The following is a 17,867-nucleotide window of genomic DNA, read 5'->3' on the forward strand; positions in this document are numbered from 1 at the left end:
CTCCATCAACTCCTGACAGTCCCATGGTTACCTCTGGCTCTTCTTCATATCGTCTACCAGTTACGGCCGTTAACAATGACGATATGAGACCATCTGATCGTCGTATAAAGTTTTCTCTGTGCTCCCAATTTAAAACATCTACGGCATTAACGTTATTTGTCATTTCGCTAAAGTTATAGTTCGCTATAAACAATCTTCTAACTACTGATCTAGCTACCGGATGTGCCGCATCAATTTAGCGGATGTCGGATGACAAAATGCGGAAGAGGAGTATTAAAAGTGGGCGTGGCGGAATAAGGTCCAGGTGGCTTGGAAGACATGGGTAAGCCTATGGTTTATAATGCAACACGAACTGGAGGTTTAGCAACAGTTTGCTAAATTGCAGCTAGTTTGAGAGATACAGAACGTAAAGATCTCTTTTTGTTTTCTTTCTTGCTACATTGATGATGATGATGATGATGATATGGTTTAATTTCTGTTTTCACGCAGGTGCAGTGAGGAAAAAAAAAAAACAGAGTTTAGGGCAATCGGTTCACAGCTCTGCTTCAACTGTGCGATATCCTCACGAAGGGCTACCAAAATTTCTGACATGCCAGAAATTCACCCCATCGGGAGATGTTTATCGCCTCTCGTTTCCCCATATACACTGCTCGACGAACGATACAAGACAAAGATGAAAATCTGCCCGACTCAAAAGCTGTGTCCCAATTCAGGGTCTACACACTTCGAAGTGCATGAAAGGGGTGGGGTTTTGGAGTGGAGGGTTGCCAGGTCTGCGCAACAAAACCATCCCAAATGTAGTGTAATCACAGCACAAGTGTAAAAGTATCCCAATCCCAGACTTGGCAACAATGAGCCGAGCGTCGTTACATGGCTAGCGGCTGTGTGACAGACAGAGACAGTTGATGTTTGTGTTGCATTTTAAAGTTTATGACTTTCTATTGGGTTTTGACATGCTTCACTGCCGACGACGATGGGACACTGGACCAAAATATGTATGGTTAAACTATGTAATGTTAGTTTTATATATCGTTAGCAAGTTAACCTTGTTTTTATTTTATGTTAAATTAAATGTTAATTTGGAAAATATATTCATTCATATTTATACATTTACTCTGTATTTAAGTCTAAATTTAAAGTACAGTACTTTAGGATTTTATTCAACTGCACTCCATCTCAGAGACAAATATTGCATTTATGAAAAACTGACGATTTGGACATCACGGATATTACAGTTTGATTGGTGAAATCGGGGCATTGCTACATTTATTTGAATTCACACCTGAACTCCTGTCGTCACTGGCGCGCAATGAACTGTGGGATAGTGTAGACCGCGAAGTGTCTTGAGATGGGAGCTTCATTCCCCTGGGAAATGGAGAGGGTGCACTTGAAGTCACTCTCGAATTACGTCATCCCTCGTCGCGCCGCGGTGAATCGCACTTCAAAAGGCAGCTTTTCCCCCGTTTTCTCAAGAACCGAATCCAGTCCATTAAAATGGGTTGATATAAATATTATTTAAATGTCATTTTGTCATTTCTCTACAGTTTTTTTTTATTTAAGTTAGCAAATGCATAAGTTGTATACATATATTTGTAATGTAATTTATTTGTAAATGAGCCGGAGTAATTCTGTTATATATATATAAAGTTTATATATATATATATATATATATATATATATATATATATATATATATATATATATATATATATATATATATATATACACACATACATACATACATAATGTTCACGTGTAAATAAAAGAGAATTGTTCTGTTCATTGTTTATTTCTTTTGTGCAACTTGTAATTTTACATGTAAAATTATACGTAGGCCTATATATTTTTTTCATCATGTAAATTAAATGTTTTTACATTAAATACATTGTTCTAAAGCTACATTAAAAGTAGCCTACCTTTTACAACTATATACAACATAACTTAGATTTAACATCAGAAAAATGGCATAACATTTTAAATTATCAGTATATAAAACAGAACAAAACATATTTGTGTACACTTTCATTCGGCTGAGAAGGGAGATGCTGGTGGAGCGCATTATATAAATATATAAAAATCAGAAATATTTGAACATACAAAACAGATCTATGGTCCATTCAAATTTCTTGGTCATCATAGCTTTAAAATTCTTGCCTGTTACAAATAGTCATGCTCAGCAGGTATATTTTCAAATGTCAGTGCAATTTCTTTTAGTTAAAACAACTGACACAGTTAACATTTCATTTAACATAAAATAAAAACAAGGTTAACTTGCTAACGATATAAAACTAACATTACATAGTTTAACCATACATATTTTGGTCCAGTGTCCCATCGTCGGCAGTGAACGTGTCAAAACCCAATAGAAAGTCATAAAACTTTAAAATGCAACACAAACATCAACTGTCAGCTCTCTGTCACACAGCCGCTAGCCATGTAACGACGCTCGGCTCATTGTTGCCAAGTCTGGGATTGGGATACTTTTACACTTGTGCTGTGATTACACTACTTTTGGATGGTTTTGTTGCGCAGACCTGGCAACCCTCCACTCCAAAACCCCACCCCTTTCATGCACTTCGAAGTGCGCAGCCCCTGAATTGGGACACAGCTAAAGAGTCGCACGAGTCAAAATTCGGCTCAAAATCGGAAGGAAAAAAAAAAAAACCCCGCACAGTATGCCCAGCTTAAGACAAATTTTGAGAATCCTAAAAGATTCCTATAATCCTAGCCTACAATCTGTAGTCTTTGATCGATAGTTTGACATGTTCACTGACAGCCGATTACTGACCGTTGCGATCAAATTTTACCTCAGATGAAATTCTGGCAGTGTCAGGAGATTTGGCGCACAGTGTGATATCTCCTACGACTAATGTCAAATTGTCTTCTTTTCAAGACAAGCCGTGATCAAAATTAATGCTAGAGATGTCTTTGTTAGTCACTATTTCAGTCCCGCATGTAATGCAGCTCACAGTCACCGAAAGAAATAATCGCTTTAAAACCATGTCAGTGGATTATTTGTCAATACCTGCTCTCTCTCTCTCCTCTGCAAATTAAAATGGCATCATTAGTTTGCATCCCTGATTATTTCTGTCGGTAGTTTAACATTTCTATCCTAAAACAGCTGTCAAATATGAAATGTTTAGTTTATCTCATCTTATCTCGCACTTTATGACCGTTAACCGAAGCGTCGCTGGAATTCCCGCTCAACAGCTTCTGTGAACAAACTCCGCCTACTTTGATTTGATTGGTCATCTCAAATATTCTGACAGTGACGTCAGACCGCTGAGGCTCAGATGAGAAGATCTGCTGCTGTGTAATACCCTTACATGACATCACTAAATTACGGTTAATATTATATTAGGCGATTATTTCACAACCGTTATTACAGAGGGCGGACCTCCAGGAATCTCATGAATATTCATATAAGCTCCGCCTTCTGAAACTAAATCAACTCTGGCTCTGATTCAAAACATTCTCTAACTGGAAAAACTGGATTCTCCAAAGAATACTTTCGACTTCACATTATCACAAAACAACATCCTAAAACTGGAAATAAACCTTTTTAGAAAAATAATTATTAATTTCTGCAAAATTAATGTCCATAAAACTGTTTGTTTTAGTAATTCCTGGCTGTTTCTTGATCGTTTGTTATTCTTTTACAACAGGTATAAGTTATAACTTATGTTAGGCTATAACTGAACATCTCATGTTAATAATCATAATCATTATCACACGAACTCATATGAAATCCGTTCATATTCCTCAAATAACTGTAATGGTGTCAGTATTAAAGCTTACTTCAGCAGTACAGACGGTCTTGTCCTGCAGGAACAGAATCCAGAAGTCTCTGAAACACTTTCAGTTTGAGACTCACCTGTGCTCCTGTTTGTCACGTGATTCAATCTGTGTTAAAGAGATTCTGCTTCATCTTCTGCTGTTTTCATCTGAAGACTTGTAATGTTTAACAGCGAAAGCAGCTCTCTGAAACATTATATAAATGTGGTACACCTGTGATGATGTTGTTCTAATGTTTACTGATGATTGAGAAACCAGTTTTTGGTGCATTACCGCCACCAGCTGGACAGAGTTTGAACATGATGCCTAAATGCTTCATGCTTGGGGCAAAAATGCCTCTGAAATTAATAAAATGCTCCAAAAATTCAAGATATATAGGGGGGCAAAATAATGTCCCTGTATGGGTTCTTGTTTTTAATATTTATAATAGCCTATATTTATACGTTTATAATTCAGGATATGCTGTTTTTCCAGACATCAGCACTATTGCAAACGTGAAGCCCGTTGATTTTCAAGGTTTCCTCACACACCTGCTGTAGATGTCCTGGAGGGAGGGAAGCTCACCTGTGACAATGTGACGGCTCAATCCAAACTTCCTCAGCCGTCTCAGGAAGAAGAGGCTTCAGCACCGCCTCTGTGTGCTCCGACCATGTGAGGTCCTCGTGATGTGGACACCAGGGAATCTGAAGTGTCTGACCCGGTCCACCGTTGATGGTGATGGAGGTTTCTCTCTGTCCGTCTCCTGAAGTCCATCACTATCTCTGTGGTGTTTCTGACATTGAGGGAGAGGTTGTTCTCCTGCACCAATGTGTCAGTGTGTTCACCTCCTCCCTGTAGACCGTCTCATTATGATCAGCGATCAGTCCTACTGCAGTCGTGTCTTCAGTGAACCTGATGATGGCATTAGAGCTGTGTGTGGACATGCAGTCATGAGTGCTTATGGAAGCAAAAAAAAGTCTCAAAATTGACCAGTGCCTGAAGAAACAAGGTTTTGTCTGTAGTTCATTTCCTTAATTCAGTTAATCACTGAAATAACTCATTATTGCTGCTGCTAAAACACTCATCATGGTAAACGAGCTCAGCATGTTCTTGCTCAGTTTCAGGTGCTGACATACAGGAACGAGTCCTCAAAACCCACAACTGAGTTCACATTTCAGCACTTCTGCTTCCATCGGCCCAAAGTCGATATATATATAAAATGAATAAAAATCTACTCACTACCCTTTTGTCAAGAAATTATATCAATCAGCAAATGTTGATGGATCACAGGCTTGGAACTTGGAGCAGACACAGAGGATCTCACACGAGACGAGGAGACATCGAGGAGACTAGGAACACACTGGAAACAGGTAAGTATACTTCAAGGGACTCCATGAGGTAAGCAGGCAGGTAAGACCATGTGTAATCAAGACCGGACAGTGACTGTGTGAGTGCGTGTGTCTCTTGTGCTGCTGTTGATGAGGGTGCTGATGGGTTGCAGGTGTGGGTGATTAAAACTCTGGTGATGACGTGCGCTGTGACTGGGTGATGGTAGAGCCTGGCGTGTCTGTGACAATATCATATTTTAAATGATTAGGTGGAGGAAAAAGAAAAGAAAAGCTTCACCTAGAGAAGTGGGCATACATTCTCTTTATAGCAGTTTTCTATGGGAGGAAAACACTTAACGTATAATTAAACGTGTTCATATTCTGGGCTCATCTGCTCATAGATATTATGCTTTATTAGTATGGTGTTTACTGAGTTTGGTCTGTTAATATCACTGTCTTAATACATTAAACCACATTAAGAGCTTTTTCATGTTAAGCTTTTTAGAAAGTCCCATTTTTTCTTGTCCGCTGGTTGTTGTTAAGCGCAAACATTGATTGCACAAATTGGACTGTTTTTTCTTCTAACAAGACCCAGCAGTTTAAAAATTATCTTTAATGTTCATATACTAATTATTATTCAGATATAATCAGCTAAAGCTGATCGTATTTCTTTACTAATGAAAGAAAGTCTAAAATATATCTTGAGTAAGTGATCTGTCATGTCCTCTATCAGTATATAATGGACACTGATCGAATGAGTTTATTCTCCACCTTTTTACTTTTTTCAAAATACAACTTCATTCTAAACATTTTATTTCTACATTCTTTCTCGAAATTTAACGTTTTGTCTTGAAACAATGACTTTATTCTTAAAATTTAATGAGTTATCAACATTGTATTTCAACTTTCTCAAAAAACTGAGTTTAATCTTGCATTATAATGACTAATCTCAGGGGAAAACAGGTTAACTGATATTTCCTGTTATTAGCCCGTCTTTAAAGTCTAGGGGTAAGAAGAGGCAAAAAGAGAACTTGCCATCTCCAGGTCCCAGGGCAAATACAATAATGCTCAATACCACAAGATTCAAAAATAACAAGATTTATTAAACAAATGGTAGGAATTAACAAAGAGACTTCAGGAGGGGAGAGGCCAAAATAAACTAAATTACTCTTAAAGTTAAGGGATAACTTACCTACCAAAAGAAAATGAAATAAAAATACAAACAATTCCCCAACTCCCTTTCTGCATAAACAGGAGAAAATGATTCTTAAATAAAATAAAGGCATCCAACTCCCTACAGAACTAGAAAGAAAAGATTTAGAGTAACAAGAAAATTAAAAAGAAAGAAAGAGAGGATTATAATTTCTAAACAAAAAGCATTAGACTTTCTAGACCAGAGCAAGTGAAGGAACAAAATGATGTTAACTGCTAAAAATGTTTAGATGGACCAAATAAATTAATCTATATCATTTACATGCTATACTTGACAATCACATTTATAATTAGACACATTTTAATCATTATGGATGAGTTTAATCCAAACATTATTATATTTGTAGGCCTGATACTGAAGATTTCTGCTGACAGACTCATCTGAGCTTCTTCCTCCTGTTCCTCCTTTAAATAACACAAAACCATCATCTGAATATTAAAGCAACATTAATCATTCAATATCACATGTTTCTGATACTCATGCTAACACACATGCTGCTTTATTTAACTGTAAATCTGAGTCTCTTCCACCTGTATGAAACACATTTACACATTAATCACACATTTATTTCTCCTCATAGACGCAGTAGAGACTCTTCTGTGGATCATCTGATGGTCACTGATCCTCTCATGATCATTTCACAGATTTAAACTGATGTAAACGATCCATCAGGGATGTTTGGTGATTAAACTCTGTAAGGAGGAACAGAAGAGAAAACAATCAGTGTTCAGTGGAACAAACTGCTAATTACTTATAATTAATGTGTTTTGAGTAAAAAGAAGTTACATTAAATTCCTGTAATCAGATTAATTACTGACTTTACATGATCTTGCAGAGATATGTCTCAAACAATATTTGAGTTTTAAATACATTTAAAACATGAATGACTTTTCAAACTGAAATGATTCACTTTGATTTGATTTTCATTTTGATTCACACAGTTAATAAAGCAGGTGTTGTTGAATAAAGCTTTATATTTTGTTCTCACACAAACCATTTATTGCAATAAAGCTTAATGATAATTTTGTCTCATGAATATCTGAAAGGTTTGTTCTCATATCAGAGGTGATGAAGATCTTTAATATCACAGTGATGTTCCTCACCTCAGGACACAGTTTGAGTCTCGTATCACGTCACGGAGCCGCTGCTTTGAGTCTCCTATCATATTGTCTCTCAGATCAAGCTCTTTTAAAAACTGCAGTGCTTTTGATTTAGTCAAAGACTGAGTTAAAGAAGAAACATCTGTAATGACACAGTCCTGTAGACTAGAAAGACACAAACAGAGGAAGAGATTATCTTACAAACAAATCATTAAAGTGAAGAATTTTACTCAAATATAATGTGAACTCAGACTCTTCATGAGATATTGAGTATAAAGTATTTTAGTTTAAACTGTTGAAGTGATTTTAAGCATTTTGATTCTTGTATGTGAATTAGGGCTGTCAAACAATTAAAATGTTTAATCTAATAAATTACACAATGTGGCGATTAATAGAATTAATCGCAATTTAATCGCATGTCGAATTTGGCTGAGAAACAAAATAAAAAGAGACATTACAAAAATCTATAAAAAAATATTTTCTAATTATAGAAATATTCAACATGAGGGTGAGTAAATTATGACAATTTTCATTTTGGGGTAAACTATCCGTTTAATGTTTTTTTATTATTATTATTAATATGGAAATATGATTTTTATATTTAAGACTGTGGTGAAAATCAAGTTTTTAATGTCTATGTGGTGTTTTTAATATGCTTTAAGACAAACCATGTGCAAATTCATAAGTCAGCAAGATTGCTGAGTATTTTATGTTTAAAACTGCAGTAAACCAAAAACCCGCGGTTTGAAATCGTGGGTGTCTGTGACATCACAGACTACCTTGTAACCAATCACAACAATGTGCCAGCAGGCTTTAGCATATCATTAACCATGACTGCTCTGAAGCAGGAAAGTCTCAAGAGAAGCCAGGTTATCCTGGTAAACTTTCTGTTGATAGGAAGAATTGCCTTTATCCACTTACGTTCTGAGATGTTCAAAGCTTTTGTAAGGATACTGATTGTTAGAAGGCAGCTGTCTGACTCTGAGATGATGAAAGGGAACGGTGTGTGTAACATTAGCAACACATTATTAGCTGTTTAATAATGTAGTCAAGCAAAAGGCTATCTATATATATTCATATTCACGAGTTCGTTTCCTCATAAAATCTTTAAGCTAATAAGGTTAAGCGTATTTGGCTTGCTGTCCGCTGTGGAGGGGCTCGAGGAAGCAGCTTCAACTCGAGCTTGGATATACCCCCCAGGGACTACTATTGCATGAAAGAGGAGTACGATAGATGAGATGCTTAATTTATGTGGTGGAGTTGGGGAGGTGGAGGGATATCGAAACAACTGATGCCAGAGCAGGGTGAGTAGCTGCTTATATGCTCTGGATGTAATTGAAAGATTAGGGTTTCCCTCCTCTTGAGATTATGTTTGAGTTTCACTAATTTAAAGATTAGATGGGTTCACTCCTCCCGAAATTACGTTGTGAACTTCACTTAATGAATGACAGAACCGTCGCATGGGCTGTGCCAAGTGTGCGAGCGCATAGCGGCTCATGCTAAGTAAAGTGACAGCTGACTTTAAGTAGGCTTAAGCCAATAAAGTTCATGTTTTTGTCCTTCGAAATATTTTAACACTGTAAAACATAGCTAAAACAATATTGCTCTGAGCGTGAGCGTGTGACTGTGATTCATGTGTATATTCAGTCAGTGTGTCCTCGCACGCCAAGTTCTGAGAGAGCTATTCAGTCCATTATCAATTTTAGCCTACCTGATGAGTTCAAGTAAATACGATGGAAGTTCGCGCTCATTCAAGGATGTGCATTTGTTTCATGTACGGAGAAGGCACAGGTGCCTGCAGGATTTCAACTGAATGTTTTTTTAAATCTGAAAACTAAAAGCAACGAAATTGTCAAACATCCATTGTTCACAGAGGAAAATGGCTGAGCGAGTGCAGGAGGGGCTAATTTGCATATTAATTGATCCATGTATATTAAATGAGACAAGGGTGTACAAGCAGGGCAGGATTAACATAAGGGCTAGGTGGGGCTGAAGCCCCAGGGCCCGCAGGTAGAGGGGGCCCGTGATTGGCTGGAGGAAATGAGATTGACAAGTCATATGTGGTTGATTTGTGTCTAATAAAATAACAAGAAAAATTTATTGGAAAATGTGCCTGACTGATAAATCACCGTCCAATCAAAATCACTGTACAATTCGCGCCATGACATCAGGAAATGTCTCTTTGCGTTATGCTATCGCATGTAGACTAGAAAATGGGAAATTGGCCTTTATTGCTTGTTCAGCCTCGCTGGTGTTCAAAATGATAAAAAAAAGTGATAGTGGTGCACAAAAAATGAAAAATAAGCTTGAAAGGGAGAAAATGGATGCTAATCTTACAGCAAAAATTCCAAAACTAACTAACTACTTCGGTTCACATAAAACATCCGAGCCAGTGGAAGACCCCGCGTGCAGCGGCAGCTCACAATTATCTTCACCCACCGACACCGTCGCCGATCTGCGTGCTTTACACGTTGAAGAAGGTGAGATAGCAGCTGCAGCAAGTTATTATTCTTATAACGAGTTAAGCCCTATTCGGATGATAATTATTTCTCATGAAAACGTAAGGTGTTTTCAACATTTACAGGGACAAGTCGATTGATTTTATTGCCGTTTGAATTCAGAATGTCAGTGTTTTTCTCTCATCATCATCACCCGTGTAAAAATCCCGAATTAACTTTCCTACTGTTTTTTGACGAACACCAATGTTGTGTGACTTGTCTCCACTATCTGCCTTTGAAGCACATTCTATCAGTTGCAGTTCTGGTGCCTCCATCCGTACAACTCGACCTCGACACATTCACATCACATGTTAACACAGCGGTAGAGTTAACGTTACTCACGGGACACTGCACTTTTTCGCAATCACAAAAGTTCTTTATTTGCATGTGCTTTAAAGTAGGGTGACCATATGTGCCATTTTCCCAGGACGCTTCCTGTCCAGGATTTCTAAATTGCCTAAAATGGGTTGAGCCCTTGCCTCTTTAATCGTGAAAGTGGTCATATTGATGTGCCCCCGGAACGCGATTTAGGAACGCGATTTCTACACGGAGGTCTGTGCAAGCCACTGTTCTTATTGACATTCTTCATGCAATGCATTAAAATGTTGTCGTATTTGCAATGCTTTGACCGTTCTGTGTAGATCCAGCCTTCTTGCAAGCCACGATTGGTCGATTATGTATAATACACGCTATAGGTAAAATAATTGTTTAGTCATTACCTTCTGCAAATATGAAAACGAAACCAAAACTACATTTTATGACGTGTCCTGGGAAAATGGCACATATGGTCACCCTACTTTAAAGCCCTGCCAGTTAAACGTCATTCGTGTGCTGTTCTGAGATATGTTTTTTCCCACACAGCACCTGCGCAAAAACAGAAATTAAACTATTTCATTAATGCAGACAGAAAAATAAATAAATAAATAAATAAATAAATAAAATACGAAAAGAGGGAGATCTTTAAGTTTTGTAGCTATCAAACTAGCTACAATTTAGCAAACTCTTGCTTACCTCAAGTTCGTGTTGCATTATGAATAAACCATAGGCTTATCCACGTCTTCCAAAACCACCTGCGTGTACTGTATAGGCTACACCGGCACCTCTTGTATTAATTTGATCATTAATTTCATGTTTTACTTTTCACTTTCTGTTTACTAATTTAGGTTATTTAATATTTACGTAATTTTATTTTCACAGGAAATGTGAACCGTTGTCCATCATATGGCAAATGGTGATAAAGAAAAATGTCACGTTGCAATATTAGAATATAAATATAAATCCTACTTCAACATTCTGATAATGGTATGCTATATCATAATTTATTTTCTTAATATTTATCTTGTGGTCCATATACTGTATGTAGTGGGAAAAAAATTAGAAGTAGGCTATTTCGTGTTAAACAAGTTGTTTTTGAAATAAAGCTGCTTTTCATTATCAGTGTTTGGACACATTAATAATTTTAATTGTAGGCCTATAATTCATTGTATAAATGTCTTTAAATCATTTTCACTGAGGAGTAAGCTAATCTATCAAATCTTTTATTATCTTTGCAGTGTGCCGGTTATGTGGTGATGTGCTATGAAATTAGCCTATTGAATTGACTAATATCAACTTAATAATAAAAGTAGGACTACCCTAATAATAATAATAATAATAATAATAATAATAATAATAATTTAATATATAAATTGGAAATGCTAAATCCTCTTGATATCCATAGCTGATGCTTTTGACGATATCTCTGGAAACATGGTCAATCGGCACAACCTAGCACAAAGGTTTATTGTGCATATTTCAAATGCATAGTGTGAGCAGTCAAGTCACGTCTTGACCATCGGACCGCATAGCGTGAGCACATAAATCGTGCGCTTTGGCTTTAGATTGCATGCAATCCACTCATGCAGTGTGAGTTGGTAACCTTGCTGAAATCGCACAGTGTATGCCCGCCTTTAATGACCACTGCAATCAAATTCTGGCGGTGTCAGAAGATTTAGCGCACAGTCCTGCAGTGTGACTTCTCCCACAACGAACGCTAAATTGTCTTCATTTTTCAAGACAAGCCGTGATCAAAATTAATGACAGAGATGTCTTTGTTAGCCACCATTTCAGTCCCATGTGTAATGCAGCTCAGTCACCGAACGTGTATGGGTTCATGATGTAAAACTCCAGACACACGCGTGTCCGTTTTTAATGCGTCTTGACTGTCGTACAGCCTGACGCAAATGACAGCTGAGATCCCACAGTGTGACATGAGGATCATGTTTGTACAGTCTGACAAGCAACCATCATAAAGGACTATTATAAATCACACAGTGTGCACCCGGCTTAATGTGAATGTTACTGACCTCAATCTCTTCAGTTTACAGTGTGAATCCTTCAGTACATCACATAGGTGCTTCACTCCTGTGTTTTTTATTATATTGCAGCTCAGGTCCAACTCTCTCAGGTGTGATGGGTTTGATTTCAGAGCTGAAGTCAGGATGAGACACTGTTTCTCTGTAATACTGCATCCATTCAGACTGAAGACAGAAAGAGAAAATGACTCAAATCCATGTTCAGTTAAAGTGTGAGTTAAATGAATTATTAATAAATGCCATACAGTCACTAATACACAAGCAAAATCATGGAAACTTCATGATATGAACAAACCAAGACAGGAGCATTTGAGGACACTAGTTACAATCCAAGTCTGGATCCGTCCTCACTCCACAAATAAGTGAATTTATCACTGCAGATTAATATATAGGATCAATATAGAAACAACAGAAAAGTAAACATTTAAATGGACAGATTTCGCATTTTCAACATAAGAAAACCTTATATATAAATCAATTTATTTTAAGTCATTTTAAAGTGTATTTACAACCTCTAAATACACATTTTGCTTAATAAATTAGGATTTAGTGAAAAGTACCATTAGTCCAGTTTAACTGTAACTCTGTCAGAATAATCTACGGTCATTTGTTACACTGTTTTAATCTGTTCTCACTTCTGTATTGTTTCAAAGCAAAGATTTGTTAGATTTCAGCATATGAAACTATTTTACATCCGCAGTTTCAAATGCTTCAAAGTTTAATGCTCTTTCTACTGATACACATAACAAGCTGTTAACTAATAGTATTTCTGAATCTTTCTTCAGATGAAGAAACACAGAAAGTGCAGTGCTATAAATGATGTGACTTGAGTCCAGTTGTCTTAAACTAAACAGTGAACTTTAATCACACTGTAACTGCTGTATAGTATAATGATACTAACTCTAGTTTCTCCAGCTTGAATTGTGGGTTCATCAGTAGATCACTGAGGTTTTTCACTCCAGAGTCTCCTAGTTTATTCACACTCAGGTTCAGCTCTCTCAGGTGTGATGGGTTTGATTTCAGAGCTGAAGTCAGGATGAGACACTGTTTCTCTGTAATTCTGCAGTAACTCAGACTGAAAACAGAAAGAGAAAATGACTCAAATCCATGTTCAGTTCATATGTGAGTTAAATGAATCATTAAGAAATGTCATACAGTCACTAATACACCAGCAAAATCATGGAAACTTCATGATATGAACAAACCAAGACAGGAGCATTTGAGGACACTAGTTACAATCCAAGTCTGGAGTGAATTTATCACTGTAGATTAATGTATAGGATCAATATTGAAACAATAGAAAAGTTCATTTTTAAATGGACAGATTTCACATTCTCAATGGAAGAAATTTTTTGTACATAAATCAAATTATTTTAAGTAATTTAAAGTGTAGTTTACAACCTCTAAATACAACTTTTGCTTAATAAATTAAGATTTAGTGAAAAGTACCATTAGTCCAGTAAAACTGTCAGGGATCTATGAGGGAGGACTCAAACGCAGGATGAGTGTTACAGGTTTATTGATAAGACAAGACGTAAGACAAGATATTGAGGTGAGGAGGTGAACACAGTCTAAACAGTAGGAAGGGAATGAGGCACGATGACAAGCAGGCTGAGAGAGCGACCGCTGAGTCCAACCCAGGATGACAGGAGGCTGGAGAGCAGAGATGGTATGGCAGTGCAAAACTGGAGAGAAACAGTGTAGCCCAGGAAGGAACACACTGTTCGAGGAGATAGTCACTCGTGGACTCACCGGCACTGCACAGGTCTTGCTGCTTGGTAGACAGAGAGAGTGGCCAGGGAAGCTCAGCCTGCTGGACACTACTAGGGGAGACCAGAGACACGGCAACCAGGACTAGACAAGGCAGATGGTTAGGAACAAGGCACGACTAGACTGACAAAAGGATATAAGTAACTCCTACAAAAACACTACAGACTTTAGTAACAAAAGACTAGTACACAGAGGCACAAGGTTTAACAAACTGGCAAAGACAAGAGGGAAAGAGGGCACAATATAAAGGGAGCAAAGAACATGAGGAGCAGGTGAGCACACTCATACAAACAAGGATAGAACAACGACTAAACAAGGGGATGTGGTAACAGCAGACAAGGGAGGTGGGGACAGAGGAGAACATGGCAAACACAAACAAAGACAAGCCATGTGCTGACACACAACACAAACAGAGACACATTAAACAAAGACAAGACTGACAAGGCTGCTAGGGCAGAACCCTGACAGTACCCCCCCCCTCCCCCTCCCTCCCTCCCTCCAATGGACACCTCTAGGCGTCCACACAAGACAAAGGGGTCCAAGGGGGTATCAACTGGTAGGGTGGGCAGGGAACAAAACTGGGAGTTCCAAACTGGCCAGGGAATACAGAGGGAGGGATGGGGCGGGTAAGAACAGAACCGGACAAGGGACCAGGGAGGTGCTGGCTTACGGGTGACCATAGCAACTAGTAAATACAGAGGGTGGAATGGGAGGGGTAAAAATATGACTGGAGGCAGCTTTAGAATGAGGGACTGGCCTCACTGGTCTGGACTTCCAACTGGGCTTGGAGACAGTGGCAGAATCATGGGCAATGGCTGAAGTGAGAGGGAAGATGAATGACTTGGAAACAGGATCAGAGACAGATTCTGGGGTGCCCTATGAAGTTGCAGGATCAGACTTAACAAGCTGAAATTTGTCCTCAGGGGCTGGAGTCGAAACTGGACAGTATACAGGGGCAGGAGCAAACACTGGACCATGCTCAGGGGCTGGAGCCAACACTGGACTTTCTCTTTCTAGAGCTAGAGCGAGCTCTGCAACTACTTGCTTAGGAGCTGGAGCGGGCTCTGTGAACGCTCTCTCTGGAGCGGGCTCTCTCTCTGGAATGTTCTCTCTGGAGCAAGAGTGGGCAATGGACTTGGGAACAGCTCATTCTGCAGAGAGCTCAGGAACAACCTCATCTGAAGCAGGCTGGGGAACTGCTCTCAACAGAGTGGGCATTGGGACTGCTCTCTCTGGAGCAGACTCTGGAATTCTACTTCCAGGAATTTCATACTTTGTGGACACAACAGGAATCTTTACTGTGGACATGACAGGACTGACAGGAATCTTTGCCGTGGACATGACAGGACTCTTTACAGAGGACATAAGACTTGTAAGACATTCAGAAAAGGCCTCTGCAGCAATGACAACGGCAATTTGGAAATGGCCTCCTTGGCCATAACAGCAGGCATTGACTGACAAGAGGCATCTGTGAACATGACAGAACTGGCAGAAGCTGTCTCTGAGGGCATGACATGACTGGGAGGTGGTTTAGAAATTTTCACTGGACTTGATACCTCAGGAACCACTGGAATTGGGTCCTCCAGGACCTCAGGGTTCCGGGCACTCAGACTTGGGTATTCTTGGACCACTGGACTTGGAGCTTGAGATTGGAGGATAGTAGACTGCTCTGTGTACTACAGTGTGCCTGACCGCCTCTGTAGATTCTGCAGCTAACTTGGCCACCTCAGGTGGAACAGCAGTGACCTCTGTCGACTCAGCAGTGAATGAAGCAGACTCAGCAAACTCTGAAGTAACAAGAACAGACCTAATTGACTGAGGGACAACACTTGACAGGCTCAGGAATAACAGGAAAACTATTGGCAGATACTGGGAATATAGTGGTTAATTCAACAGACTCATGAGTGGCTGACTTCGTAACCTGAGAAAAAACAGTTGACTTGACTGGCTCTGGAGTCACACAAGAGGTCTCCATGAGCAGGACATGGCTGGCTAGAACACTCTCTTCTGGTGTGACATGGATGCCAAGTGGTCTTGAAACTGATTCCACTGGACTAGATGCTTCAGAAACTGCTGTGCTTGGGGCTTTAGAGAGAAAGGTATTAGACAGCACAACACAGGCTGTTCCTTTCCTCCACTCTGGATGGGTCGATGTTATGTACTTGACCGCCTCTGTAATAACTGTAGCTGACTTGGCCAACACAGACGGCATAGCAGTTGACCGCATCGACTCAGCAGTGACAAAAACGGCTCCAGCAGGCTCAGAAATGACAGGAACAGACTTAGACTGAGAGATGACTGTGGTAGACTTCTATGGCTTTTGGACAGCAGAAGTAGACGTGACTGTTTAACACTCTGAGGTCTGAAAACGCGCCAGCGCGTTTTGCAGGTTTTTTTCACATTGCAGCAAAACAGACTTAAAATACTCCGTCATTTTTTGTCATAGAGACATAAGTAATATATCAGTTGAAACCATAGAATATCTTCTTTTATTTGTATACACTCAGAGTAAAAACACAATGTTGTGCTTTTTGTAAAATAAAGAAAACTAACATGATGCGTGATTTCTCCTCTCCCTCTGAACGAAGTCCAATCTGATAGTTCTTAGAAAATGAACTGTAACTTAGTGAATACTAATCACAGAAAAATTAAACTTATGTCTAAAAAAACGTTAAGATGTCAGGTTTTAAATCATGTAAGTCAAATCGAAAACAAACCTTCTGTGTTTATGTAAACTGTATGAAAAGAGAGCCATGTCAGAAGTCCATGATTCAGCTCATTATCCGCTAATGCAGCCACGCCCACGGAGGGAGCGCTATTCAGACGCAAATGCTTCACAGGCAACACATGCTTTCATCGTCTCAATCGTGTATTTATTGTCTTGAAAAGTGTTTATCTGGATGTAAAAGTCATGGTTAGCGAGCTCTAGAAGACATGCAGTTAGTTCCTGTTTTCTTTTCTTCTATAGATGAATTTTAGATGAGTTTTTGTTTCTTTAGCGCCCTCCGGCTGCAGTATGAATTGGAAACTCCATTCATGGAATAGCCTCTTCTTCTTTTAGATGAATTTGTGGACTAAAAATGCACAGAGAGCGCCCTCCGACTTCAAGGATGAATTGAAAACACCAGCGCTCATAGTAATGACAATGAATATTAAATAAATATAACTCCTCTGTATAGAAAATTGACATAAGCATATGAGAATCCAATATTTCTCCAAATGTGCATGCTTTTAAACTAAAAGCCTATATTCAGACTCTTTGCATCACAGAAATACATTATATTTTAAAGTATAATATAAAACCATTACTTTATATTGTAATAATATTTTTCTGTATGTTTCATATATCATGATGAGCTTGAGACATCACAGAGGGTTTTTTCACAGCCTACCTGACTGAAAGGCCTCATTAATATGCAAGTCATTTCAGCTCATTACTATCCAATTCTTTTGTCTTCTCAGGTGAGAATGGCCCATTATTCAGTGGTGATTCACGCCTCCACGCATACTGTGTTTCTTGGCAAAAAGTGTCATACAAAAACTAAATCAGTATATTGTTTCATATGAAGGAGTAGGCAGCATAATTTTTACATAATTTTGAAGCAAAAACTCTAGTCTACAACCTCCAATACCCAAAAGTCTTGTGAACACAGATTTACTATACTTTTTTTTGGCCTTATTTCAGTGACTTAAGTTTTTTGTTTTTTCAATAACCATGCATAAATGTTATTCCTTCAAAAATACAAACATGTACATACATGTTCCTCACATATTATTGTAGCCTAGTTTGTGCTAAATACAGTGTAATGACACTTTTTCCATTAATATGT

At 38.5% G+C, this 17,867-nt stretch overlaps 1 protein-coding gene across 1 annotated transcript in view; it reads right to left on the minus strand.

Annotated features, from left to right (window-relative positions):
* Nucleotides 1–17,867, minus strand: part of LOC125258704 (protein NLRC5-like) — a 239,929-nt gene that overhangs the window by 172,352 nt on the left and 49,710 nt on the right. The window contains exon 11 of the mRNA XM_048175689.1: nucleotides 13,169–13,342. Within this exon, the coding sequence (XP_048031646.1) occupies nucleotides 13,169–13,342 (174 nt within the window). The remainder of the gene's footprint in view (nucleotides 1–13,168; nucleotides 13,343–17,867) is intronic.

The sequence above is a fragment of the Megalobrama amblycephala genome, linkage group LG23 (genome assembly GCF_018812025.1).
Source record: "Megalobrama amblycephala isolate DHTTF-2021 linkage group LG23, ASM1881202v1, whole genome shotgun sequence".
NCBI lineage: Eukaryota > Metazoa > Chordata > Actinopteri > Cypriniformes > Xenocyprididae > Megalobrama > Megalobrama amblycephala.